Source organism: Manduca sexta, chromosome 24 (assembly GCF_014839805.1).
Source record: "Manduca sexta isolate Smith_Timp_Sample1 chromosome 24, JHU_Msex_v1.0, whole genome shotgun sequence".
In the NCBI taxonomy this organism is placed as follows: domain Eukaryota; kingdom Metazoa; phylum Arthropoda; class Insecta; order Lepidoptera; family Sphingidae; genus Manduca; species Manduca sexta.
In genome coordinates this window covers 3614899-3627427 of record NC_051138.1, presented here as the reverse complement: position 1 = coordinate 3627427, position 12529 = coordinate 3614899, and the positions used below count along the sequence as shown (strand labels likewise).

The following is a 12529-nucleotide window of genomic DNA, read 5'->3' as shown; positions in this document are numbered from 1 at the left end:
GCTGCGGGGCGTCATCGTCGTTCGATGAATACATTACTTTGTCAAGATATCCTTGTAAATAATGCGCCTATTACTGCACTTAGTAAGATTTATGCGCAGCGTGAAGCGCGCTTTATTTCCTTATACCATTTTCTGATTAAGTTTATGTGACAAGAATGGTTTCTTTTTCAGTGTTTTTGCTATTTGGTGAATTGTTATGACTTTTATAAAATATATTTAAGTGACTCTAATTAACTTACTAAAGAGGTTAATATCTTTTTAGAAGTCTGGAGAACGAGTTTGGATACAGCTGGTATATTACCATCACTGTCCATATAATTCAGTATTTACACTCAAATTTTGCTAGCGTTGACGTTTTCCAAGAAGAGATTGAACTCCCAAAACATATTTCCTCTTTAGTAACTGATTAATTAAAATATAATTAGTTAATATTAAGGGCTATTTCAAACCCAATAGCTGCAAATTAACACCTTTTTTACGAATGTGTGATACCATTACCCGTGAGCAGTTCCATCCATGCTTTAGCCAAACTGCCTCCAGACCTGCAGCATGGCTCTACCACTTATAAACATACTTATCTCAATGACTATTAGTATTATGACATATCATGTCCCTAACAAGTTAATTATTTCACAGTGTGGGCAGAGACGGGTGAGTTCCGAGACAGCGGGCACTCATCTCTCGCGTCCGGCGGCTCGGGTGTGGAGCAGTCGTCGCTGTACGGATCTGCGAGGCCGCGGCGAGATCGGAAACTTACCGACGACAGTGAGTATACGGCTTTATATCCAAAGTTTATGGAATCGTTTGGTTCGGTGGAAAATATTCGGTGATAGATGGATGGTGTATAGTTATTAGTTAAGCTGTTTTAAGTGTATTTAATTTGCGTAATACTTATATTATGTAACCCTTTTGATTCATGATTTCCTCCAATGGTTTGAACTTGGCTCAAATAATATAAAAACGTTTGCGAGTTCCTACCATCCAGACATAATTAAACCAGAAGTACTATTGAAATATACATTACTGTTTTTATATATTTTTATCTAACTATTTGTTTAGTCTATTTAACAAAATCTCCATTGATAAAAGCATTGTGTAACTAGCACGAAGACGTGACTACACCACGAATCAACAAATTACAACCTTCACTTAGTGAGCGAAATAAGGACAAATCAATTGAAATGCAAGACCACACAAAGTGACAAGCTTAAAACTGAAAGCAAACCTAGTAAAGCGTTGGAAAATCTATGGCAAATACAGGCGCGTGTTATTCTAATGCTTTCACAAACAGCGCGGTACGAGAGCCGATGTTGCCTGTAGTCGGTCCATTGTGCGGTGCGCTAACGATTCGCAGATCATTGCCGTTTCACAGCACGCAATGTATTACGAGGGAAGGGGAAAAAACGGAATTTGCCTCACGAATAGCGCTTGATTTGACTACACAAGTAGAAAGTTCGTTCGATTTCATACTGATATTCAGACGAGGTGGATTGAATTTAAATTGAGCAGAAGATAAAGTTAATTGGGATTTGAAGTAACATTTAAAAAAAAATTAATTCTAGAGCGTTCATGTTCACTCACTTTTCACCGGTTTCTGTTAATAAATATTATCAGTATATCATATTTTTATTGAAAAAGGTGTTTTATATTGTGCTATTTAGCGTTTAGGTTAAACGTTTTCCAAATATTTAGTATAGATTTTGATCTACATAAAATCCACCCGTCTCATCCACCGCAAAACCAAAACACACATAAAATCTGTGTCCTCCCAAAAACTTTATCTAAGTAGGAAAATCATGAACGTACAAACAAGGAGTTCTCTGATATGTAAAAACGTATTTACGCAACACAAGATATTGATTTTGGTCATAAAAATCGTTGCTATCAACGAGCTACCTACAAGTTAAGTAAGCCCATAGATAAGTGTCATTATGAAGGAACACTCGTTGCAACTAGTTAGCAAACACATTAAAGGAAACGCTGGCTGTTTTATCAAAACGATTGTCGGGTTTTGAAGTGGCAACATGTACTGATACGGGTAACACATGTAACTGGTGTGTTTATCCACTAACTCTTGTCGCGTCGGCCGATCGCAAAGGATAGATTAAACATGTTACCTACTAACGTGGACCTTAGTTCGATGATGGATGGGTCGGCGAGCGCTCAAAGCGTATCGTCGATAAACGATATCTCGTCTTATCGAAGCCTATCGAGCTATCTTTAGTACGAGGGTTGCCAGTGTTGGTGTTACGCGAATTTTTGGATGTTTCATTTATCGAAATGTTTTTGGTAGACATTTTTTTATGAATGTAATTGTTTATATATCGGACAGTCTATATATAAATATACAAATATATACCTTCTAAGTAGAGCAGATTATTTTGTCATTTAAAACACAATGCACATTGAAGTCTTCTAAATAATAAGGAATAAGTTTACTTGCAAACTTGTTGCTGGCCAATAAAAACTTCGTAATACCAATAGAATTGTTAAATAAAAAATATTTCGCGATAAGATAACAAATGGAACAAAAATCAACTGCTGAAAACCATTGAAAGACATCGTGTCTACTTTAATCTATTTAAAGTAACCTTATTTTTCAATTAAAATTTATTATGACTCGTTGTTAAATGAATTATTAAAAAAATATATTATGACTTTTTCATAAATCAAGAAATATAAAAAAAAGTGCAAATATGACCCATTTTTTTGTTACCCCCAATTTTTGTACAGGCAACCCTGTGTACGACATAGTGATGGTATGTAATCGACGGGGACAGCGGTAGGCTAAGCCCCGAGACCATAATCCCGCCTTGTTCATTATACCGGTGAGATTGGCCGCTCCTACAGATTGATGATTTTAATAAACTTGGCCCAATTAACATTACAACCGTTGTGTTGAAATATTTTAAAGAACAATGTGCCACGCCTTTTTTTGGATGAAGGTTTGTAAAATATTACGTGAATTATACGTACAATAGTAAAATTGAATGTGTTGTATAACTAATGATTTCTATAAGAACATAATTAGATTTACCATCTATATCTACTTATATAAGAAAGTCATTGATTATCAATTGTGTAAATTTTCAAGATGGAAGGTTCTTCACCCGATCAAATTATCTCCCTGCTCATAAAATCCGTGATCTATCTAGGTATACCAGCGGCGAAAGATAAAATTTTCAGAACCCGACACAACATACAGGTACTGCTTATATGCATAACTGCGGTCTGCAAATGGTTTAAAAATAATTGGATATTATATAAATTACTAAAAGGAAGCCGGGAGGAATCGGGTTGCGTGGACCTTTTGCCACTGAAATATAGAATGTAATATGAGAAATAAACGGAGATTTATCATTAGAGGGAGGAATAAGTTAAAAGGAATAAAAGTGAGGTAAAATATCAACTCAAATAACCCTAAAAAAGTCTCACCCATGATTAATTTATTGCTGTCTCTAACTTCCCAAATAAATAAAAAAAGAGGTTACGAAATGCTTATTATTATTACTAAAACCTTGTTTATGATTCTTAAGAGAATAGGTACCAATTAAAAACTGAACCCTTGTGAAACTGAATTTCTTTAAAGTGATGTGAGTAAGTAAACTAACGCTCTTTTTGCCTCATTGCTTCCTAGTCTTTTTAGGCGAAGATAACTTTCCAGTTATGTATATTAGTCTACGAAGATAACAACCTCTTTTACAAAAACTATTTAATTGAACGCCTAAACATAATATAACATGTACTAATATGTAGGCTAGGTTCTTACTTATTTAATAATTAAATAATATTAAAATATATAACGGCATGCCTGTTACTTTTAAAATGACTGCCGAAAATAGTTCTTATATTCCCAGATACAGATATTAATTCGCTGTGATATAATAGTTTGTTGGACATAAACTATGTTATTCGTAATGTGTCTTGTATTGCGGCTGTCTAGCCTCGTTTAGTGTCATTACACGAAGATACGGTATCGCCATTATAAAGACAAGCCGGCCACAGATAAACGAAAACGTTACTATTTCATAGAACGTAAATATTGATATCTTATGCTCTAGTTTTAAAAAAAAAGTAATAAAATTATTCAATAAAAAGAATCAACTTCAACCTACTATAAAAATAAAAAAAAGAATTTTCTTTTCATAAAGAAGTAAAATCTATCTATTGCACTTATAAAATACTAGCTTTTGCTAGCGGCTTCGCCCGCGTGAGAATTTTCCGAGATAAATGTTCCACTATATATTTTACTGATATAGAAAGCTATATCCTTTCCAGGAATTTAATCTATCTTCATACCAACTTTCATCTTAATCCGTTGGGTAGTTTTTGAGTGTATTGCATTCAAACAGGCAGACGGATGCAGCGAGGGACATTTTTATAATATATTTTTAAAAACTTTTTAAAGGGAACAATTCTTTTAGCCGTTTACGTAGGATAAGAAACGGAAGGTCCCAAAATAAAAAAATCCCCGTTTTTGTAACATTTTTAAATGTTTATATTTATTTAAAGAAATTCAGAGGAACAATTGTTTTAACCGTTTACGGAGCGCACGCAACGGTAGGTCCCAAAGAGCAGACATTTTCCCCGTTTTGATAACATTTTTCAATGATGCTCCGCTTCAATTGGTCAAAACGTGATGTTATATAGCCTATAGACACAGGAAAAGAATAAAACTAAAGGCAAAGACAACACTAAATTATTTTTCAATTCGAACCAGCAGTTCCTGAGATTATTGCGATTAAACAAACAAACAAACTCTTCAGCTTTATATAATACTTTAGATATTAAAATTCATTTTAATTTCTGCTTTTGCATCTGAGTATAATGCGTATGAGGTTGATATAAGTAGCTTCTTGTATTGTCAAGATAACGGTGGATCTGTGTTAATATTTGCGGTTTAGTTAACACAATGAAGTTAATAACTTTGTAGTTATTAAGTAACTGTGCCAGTAACTCAGTCCGTCTATTTTTTTTTTTCGGGAAAAGATATATTTCTTCACATAAGTGATTTTACATTATTTACCCCCTCTTCAAATAATGTAAGTGACTTTCATATAGCCTACATGTGCATTGAGGTAGCCATCGAAACCTGTTAAGCGGAATTTATATGATTTGCAAACGAATTAACAGACAAACTTATCATATATGGTAGACAACGTCTTATGATTAAATGAATAATATTACTTATTTACAAATTTAAAGTAATATTATTTATTTAGAACAATATAAAATATATATTCGTGTGGATAGAATTAACTGAATCTCTTATATTATCTGTTCCTAATGCCTAATAGTGTTCAATCAAGATAAGAGAGCGCAATAAAACGATAATCGTATATATGCGCCTTAATAAATTGAAATTATTTGTTGATAGCGATAAATGAATGTATTATAATCGAAAGCCTTGGATGTATTTTGGTTTACAACAGATTTCGTAGTTGAAACTTATTATTTGATTTTGTGAAAGAGAAAGACCCTTTATTCTGTAACCTTTGATAAAATATTGACATATCACTGTAATATGTTATAAAATTTTATAATAAAAGAACTGATAAAAAATCGAAGTGTTTTCGAACGACAGCATAAAAATACCAAAAACATACCAAACAGTGGACGGGTTTTCTTCGGTCACACTATACGTAAATAATATATAATATGATTATATTCTAGTTATATATTCCAGACATTTCCTAAGAGACTTTCCGGCTTCCATTTCTGGCTATTAATAGCTGCAAACTATCCAAAATTAAACAAAAATAAAACTTAGTACAAGTAATTAAGAATTATTTTAATAATTAAAGCAGTTTTTCAGTATATCAACAAGAGCAATAACACGCTGCACTACAGACAATAGGTACATTGACACGGGGATTTCGTGCAAAGCCAATATGCGCGGCATGATTGCGATCGACGCGCTATCAGTAATGAATTGATGGTAATAACGCGATATCACCTGCCCCAGCCGTGCCCGATACGGTTTTCGGGACACTTTTGCTATCCCGAAATGTTCCACGATTTGTTAAGGCCCGTTCAGTTCATGGATCAATGTTAGAAACTTTCGAGGTCGTACAGTTTTGAAAAAGGGTTCAAAGTTTTCAATGTCGACAACTAATTTTTTAATTAGAAATTACGCAATTGGCAAGGTGTTTGGTACGAAACATCTTACACGGTTCTGTCACAATCAACTTCGAACCCAACAGCGTTGTAAAAAGTCTTAAAATCGACGAGAATAGATATAAAATGAGATATAAATTATGTAGTATGTGACGTAGTTCATCGAGAATAACGAATTTACAGCGTTGTCGTAAAAGTATTAAGTGTGCCTGGGTTTAATCCATAGTAATACCGGGCTGCTACTGGCACTTGCAGCGCGGCCCTGATTCCACATTTTATTATCTAATAAGTTTTATTTTGTTTGAAAACGCTTTGTGGGTTTCAGTTTTACGATTAATGTTATTTTTTTGTTTTTATTCATGACTGTGTTTATATTTAGATTTGTGTTTGTATAATTGTTTTATTATTACAAATTCATATTCTTTTCCGTATAAGTTGACAAAGCATTTATGATTGAAAATTTACCATCTGATGATCCACTTATTCATTTTATAATTAATCGTGATTGAGAGGAAGCTAGCTATATGGGTTTAAAGAATTTTATTCTCAAAAAAAGACAATACAAGTCGCTTACATGAGAATGCTTGCTAATTACTTAGGAGTAGATACAATATTGATCGGTATTCGCACAAAGATGCTCTTCCAACACAATCATCGTATTATTGGTATTGAAAACATCAGTATTTGTCTATAACATATTGAGCAAGTTTTACTTTGAATGTGTTGAAATAGTTTACATTTTTTATACTTGACGATATTTTGTTATAAGTTTGTGCACCTTCATAAGTAAACATTTTATTTCCATAATTTGTTCTTGTTTTGGGTAGAACTAAAAAACTTGCGCGGCGTGAACTTCGTTGGGATATTTGCTTTAGGCGTGTAAAGGATAGGTTAGTATGGAGAGCGTCGCTTAATATTTTTCTAACAAGAATACAAGTACCTATTGTAAATATATAGTTGTTTTATGTTCATTAATTTTGTTTCGCTGTAGATTTTGGCAGTGGGTGTTAAATAGTGGTAACCGAACAGTAGTTTTATAATTTTATTTTGGACAATCTGAAGATTAGCTAGTTTTGTTTTTGCCGCGTTGCCCCAAATTTCAATTAAATACAGAAGATGTGGTTTTACAAGAGAATTGTATATTGTATAGCGCAATTTATGTGAAGATATAAAATTATTTTATCACATTATATATTATTTCGCCTGTGCTTTTGTTAAGATTCTCAGATCAATAACTTCCGTACTTATAAGGGACATATATTAAAATTAATGCAGCATACCTACTTTCATCAATTAGTAAATATATCGTAATTTGCATAAATTTTATAAAATTATAATTTAGTTCGAAAATACGTATATGCTTTTTTCCTTATTTTATGAAATCCTCACCAATTAAAAAAATATTTTTTGTCAGGTAATCGTCCGCTAACATCTGAGCCAACGATAAAAACAGAATCAACGACTCCAGGCGTCGGACCCGACGAGCCGTCCATGGACGACAAGGGAGACAAGAAGAACAAACGGCAGCGACGGCAGCGGACGCACTTTACCAGCCAACAACTTCAAGAGTTGGAAGCGACATTCGCGAGGAACCGCTACCCAGACATGTCCACGCGTGAGGAAATCGCTATGTGGACTAATCTCACGGAAGCAAGAGTCCGGGTGAGTTTTAATGGTACATAAACATTCTAAAAAAAGTATTTTGAAATGTAGCACCGGCTGTTGAGAAAAATTGGCTGTACGATGCAGTTTCTTTTGTCACTTTGAACGAATAAACTTGAGGGTTTTGGCGCGAGCGGAGAATTGCGATTTGTTCTGAGTTTATGACAATGCAGTTTGATATTATTTATTTTTATTGTTTTGTAAAGTAAATAAAGCTTTCTTTTATGAAGTAGGAGATTGCGAACTAAATGAGGTTAACTTTATTTTAAAATAACTATATGAATAAAGATTATAAATATTTAAAATTTTAGGGGTAATAACTCAAATCCTGTAAAAATTCGACAGTGTAACAAAAAAAATACGATTTAAGTAATTTGAATTCTTATAGGAAGTAATAGAACTAATTCAGTAATAATATAACATTTTAAGCTATACCATTGGATAATTTTATAATACTTTTTCTCCTTATAATGTAGTGGGCAGTGATGACCTGTACAAATAACATTTAGGTTCGTATCTATTTTAAAGCCATTCCTAAATAAACGATGACAATAATAAAATACGACTCCAATTAATATCATTTACGTATAAGATGTACTTTCATATATATCTTGTCAAGATACAATACCCGGCAATAATACTTCATTCGAAAATAGCCCCAAGTAGTTTTTAGATAGACACGAAAGAAATAAAACAAACCGCGATTATAATTAAGTGTTGTCATATAATAGTTTAATAATTATGACGTGTTATTCACATTTGTCATATACAATAAATACAACAATAAGATAGGTACACGAGTGAAAATAGGCTACGGGCTAATCTCATTCGTTGTTAAATGAAATAACACCGCGCATAGGCCAGTATATTATTGACCTTCCTGCATTGTGAAGTTTACTGACTGTCTAGTAACCATTGCAGCATTTTTACACAGTCGACAGCCGGTTGACAGCAGTGAATGTGCATTACTATATTAACGATGTAGATGTTTAGGCTAATCGTCGCATCCGGCGCGCGTTCGATATTTTTGTGCCGTGCCGTGCCGTCCGTCGGAACACGGAATCCCTTAATCCACAAGGATTTGATGCGTCTATTTCGGTCTCTTCATAATCCCCGGCTTAAGTGTGATCGCATCCACACTCACTGTCAATAGTTTTGGAAGGTCCCCCGCTAGATTCTGCGGTTGGAGCATTTGTACTGTTTAGCTTATCCGGAATTCATAGAATAGTTTTTGGTTTCTTCGGTATGCGCCAGGATTGGCTTCCGTTTAATCTTCGAACACGTGTTACGTTTAAATTCTTTACTCTTGTTTTGGTACAGAAATGGAAACTTTTTTATAAATTTCCAGTGGTAATTTCTTCTCTGTCAGCGCATGACGCGGTGATTTATGAAGTTTTAAATGTAGCATCTTGGCTATATGTAAAAAATAAAACGCGAACATATTTTTTGTTCTTAAGTATTTAACGAAAATTTGTTGAAATATTATTTGACAGATCATATTTTATTGATTGTCAGATTTGATTTAGTGGAGGTATTGCATACCACACTCGCTATCGAGATACGTAGTTTAAATTTTGAATTATCTTTCAACGGCTCTGAAGTATACTCATTAATATTATCGGAATTTCTAGGTATTAAAATAACAGTAAACACTTCGGTATTTTTGAATAATTGCTCTATCATCGATGTTCATATAAAGGAGTCTAATAAACAGACCGTTTCAATTAACCATAAAGCAGATCAGTAATGTGTAAGTCGATACGTTCAAGCAGCTTGTACTAGTACAGAGCGCAACACGATGCAAGTTCATTTCAAGTGTGAGGCATTTGTTGTACAGTCTGCACTCGACTGCGGGCACCGCGTGTGTTCTTCAAAACATTCCCATTTGTATCATTTGTAGGGTTGTAACTTAGTAAAATGTAATATTTCAATAATCGGATTTTTATGTGTCATTTAAATTTTTAAACTTTTTTTCTTTTTGTCCATCCCTGCTCTAGACGAGATTGGCATATTATCGTCTCTACTAGATATGCATGGATTTGTTTATTAAGATATTACATTCAAAAAAGCTTTAAACAACTTTTGTTATTTACACTTAATATGTTCAAACAAAGAAACTCTTCAGCTTACATCATAGTATAGATGCCTAATGTACTCAAGATTTTATATATGACACCGTTCCTTTATATAGGCAGAAATTTACATCATTGATTCTAAAATCCGAGTTTTAGTTTTCGTAATTTCGTGTTTATGCAAAATAATTTGTCTTAAATAACATTTATAGTTCATAGCACTAATGTACTAGTACATCTATATTGTTTAGTCTTTACGCATAGATTTTATTGAAATCTCAAATACAACCCAATTCTGTGATTGTGCGTGAGTTATCGAATGAGTACTATTTATTGATCTTAATGTTTGTAAAGTGCGCCAATGAATTTCTTGGCATAAGATCTGAGTAGATAGAAATTGACTATCACTTATATATTCGAAATAATTTACTAGAAGTACTCGTATTGTACTATTTACTATATCACATGACCATGTATCTTACAGACGAAATTACGTAAACCTGTTTTATTGTGTGATGAAAATGTGAATCTTTTGAAGTGGATTTAAATGAAATTATGAAACTTAAAGTACATCTTCTTTCTTTTATGGGTAAAATTGAAAGAATTTCAATTCTATTTTTCCTCTGGAGAATTTTGTAACCTCACATCGTATTTACAAGGCCGCTAATTGATCAAATGAGTTGTCTAGTGAGCATTGATCGCCATGTTCCATGATTGCTGGGTATGCCAAAAGCGTCGATCTTTACATTTAAACTTTTTTTCTTTTTGTCCATCCCTGCTCTAGACGAGATTGGCATATTATCGTCTCTACTAGATATGCATGGATTTGTTTATTAAGATATTACATTCAAAAAAGCTTTAAACAACTTTTGTTATTTTCACTTAATATGTTCATTAAAGCTGATTTTACCCTTGCAAAACTTTTACGAACTAGCCCTTAATAATACAAATAAAGGCAAGTAAACACGTCGGTGTATACTAGTGCTTATTAATACAGTGTCTATTTACGGCAGCCCTGCGCGGGATTAGCCGTGCGCCCGCGCAGCCCGCCATCCAATAAATCTGAGCGCTCGCGCATCGATAAATCGTTGAACATTATTTTTGTTACCAACTCATTAGGGTCATTGCCTGCTTATTGACTCAATTAGCGTTTATAAAATATAACATGTTTTAAATGTTTACTTTAAAGTATTTCCGTGCAAATTACGCGTGTCAAATCAAATCACATTTTACATGTTGTGTTTTAAAAAATCTTTTTCATTTTTTTGTCATCTACTGAAGCAGTAGGTTGCGACATGTTATGTTCTTTTATTAAAATGCTTCACTTCGAGAGTGTGTAGAATGACTTCATCTAAACAAGATGAATTATATTCGAAGATTTGTGTGTAGTTTCGTCATTTAAAAAAACGAATCACTATTTTGTAACCTGTAGGTGTTTAAGTGTTATTTTCTCTACACTGTAGCACCGAATTTCAAAAGAAAGGTCCCAAGTCCGAAGCTCTCTCGAAGACGAATTTTCACGTGATTGGCAAATTATATTCATTCCGGGTCTAAAATTTGTGGAACACAAAACAAAAAGTTAATTTTGTCCGCAAGTCAATCTTGAGACTTACCAAGACCAAATTATTGTTAGTTGTATTTATTTCCCCCAAACAAAATCGTATCAATACCAACAAAAAGGAAACGTCGTTTGTTTTTGCGTAGTAATCTGTTTTCGGCGAAGTTTTCCTTCCCTGGGCCGGCGGAACGTCGCGCCAATCGCCCGTGAAACACCACTTGACACATTTCATTTGCCGATCCGAACAACGGGTATCGTATTGCGTGACGTGGAATTAGACGATCGATCCCGATACACAGATAATTTTGTATCGACATTATGTCATGATGTGAAACATTTAACGGAGTTTCTGGGTGGTAGTTAATTATTGCTATCGCGGCTCTGCCCAGCGTCTTTAATTTATTAAAATGAATTGTAGCTTTATTACACAAATAGCAAGGGTTGAAATTGATTGTATCTTTACTACTTAAATAGCAAAGGTCTCCGTCAGGAATTTTTTATTTCTTCAGAAATTTTAGAGGTAAATTATTGAGATGTATATCCGCATATGTACAACTAATCTAACGAAGTTGCAATACTACCTATAATTATCACTTCTAATTACAGACTGTATGACATTCCATAATGCTCGACATACTAAAACATCAACTTTGATATACCATAGGGCCTACAAATTAGCAAAACTCCTTTAATTCGAAAGGGTTCTTCAACATCGCTATAAACCGGGAATACACAAATCGGTCCCAGTCTTCCAAACCTACCACCGAGTGATATATAGTAAAATACCTATCTAACCAGTATAAGATGGGAAAACATTTTAGCGTGTATGCGTGAACAGCCGTGTATCAAACGCATCGCCGACAGGCCCGCTGGCACGGAACATTATTTATTTTACGTGAAAACGGCCCAGCGGCGTGGCTCTCTACTGTTTTTGCAATGCTTTTACTGCACGTTGCTGTCGCCTGTCTCGTCGCATGCAAACAGTTTAGCGAGCTTTACCTTTTTTACACCGGCCGCGATCGCACAGTTTTACGTGCTGTGAGGTACACAATGTTTCGGACCACTAATTTCCATTTAGTTTTGAAACTTACAGTGCCGTTTGGTTTGTTACAATTCTCAC

General features: G+C 34.0%; 1 protein-coding gene across 2 annotated transcripts in view; it reads left to right on the top strand.

Moving 5' to 3' along the window:
• LOC115440628 (pituitary homeobox homolog Ptx1) overlaps nt 1-12529 on the top strand; it is a 53586-nt gene that overhangs the window by 33921 nt on the left and 7136 nt on the right. For both annotated transcript variants that reach the window (XM_030165016.2, XM_030165017.2), the window contains exons 3-4: nt 637-765; nt 7532-7779. In XM_030165016.2, the coding sequence (XP_030020876.1) occupies nt 637-765; nt 7532-7779 (377 nt within the window). The remainder of the gene's footprint in view (nt 1-636; nt 766-7531; nt 7780-12529) is intronic.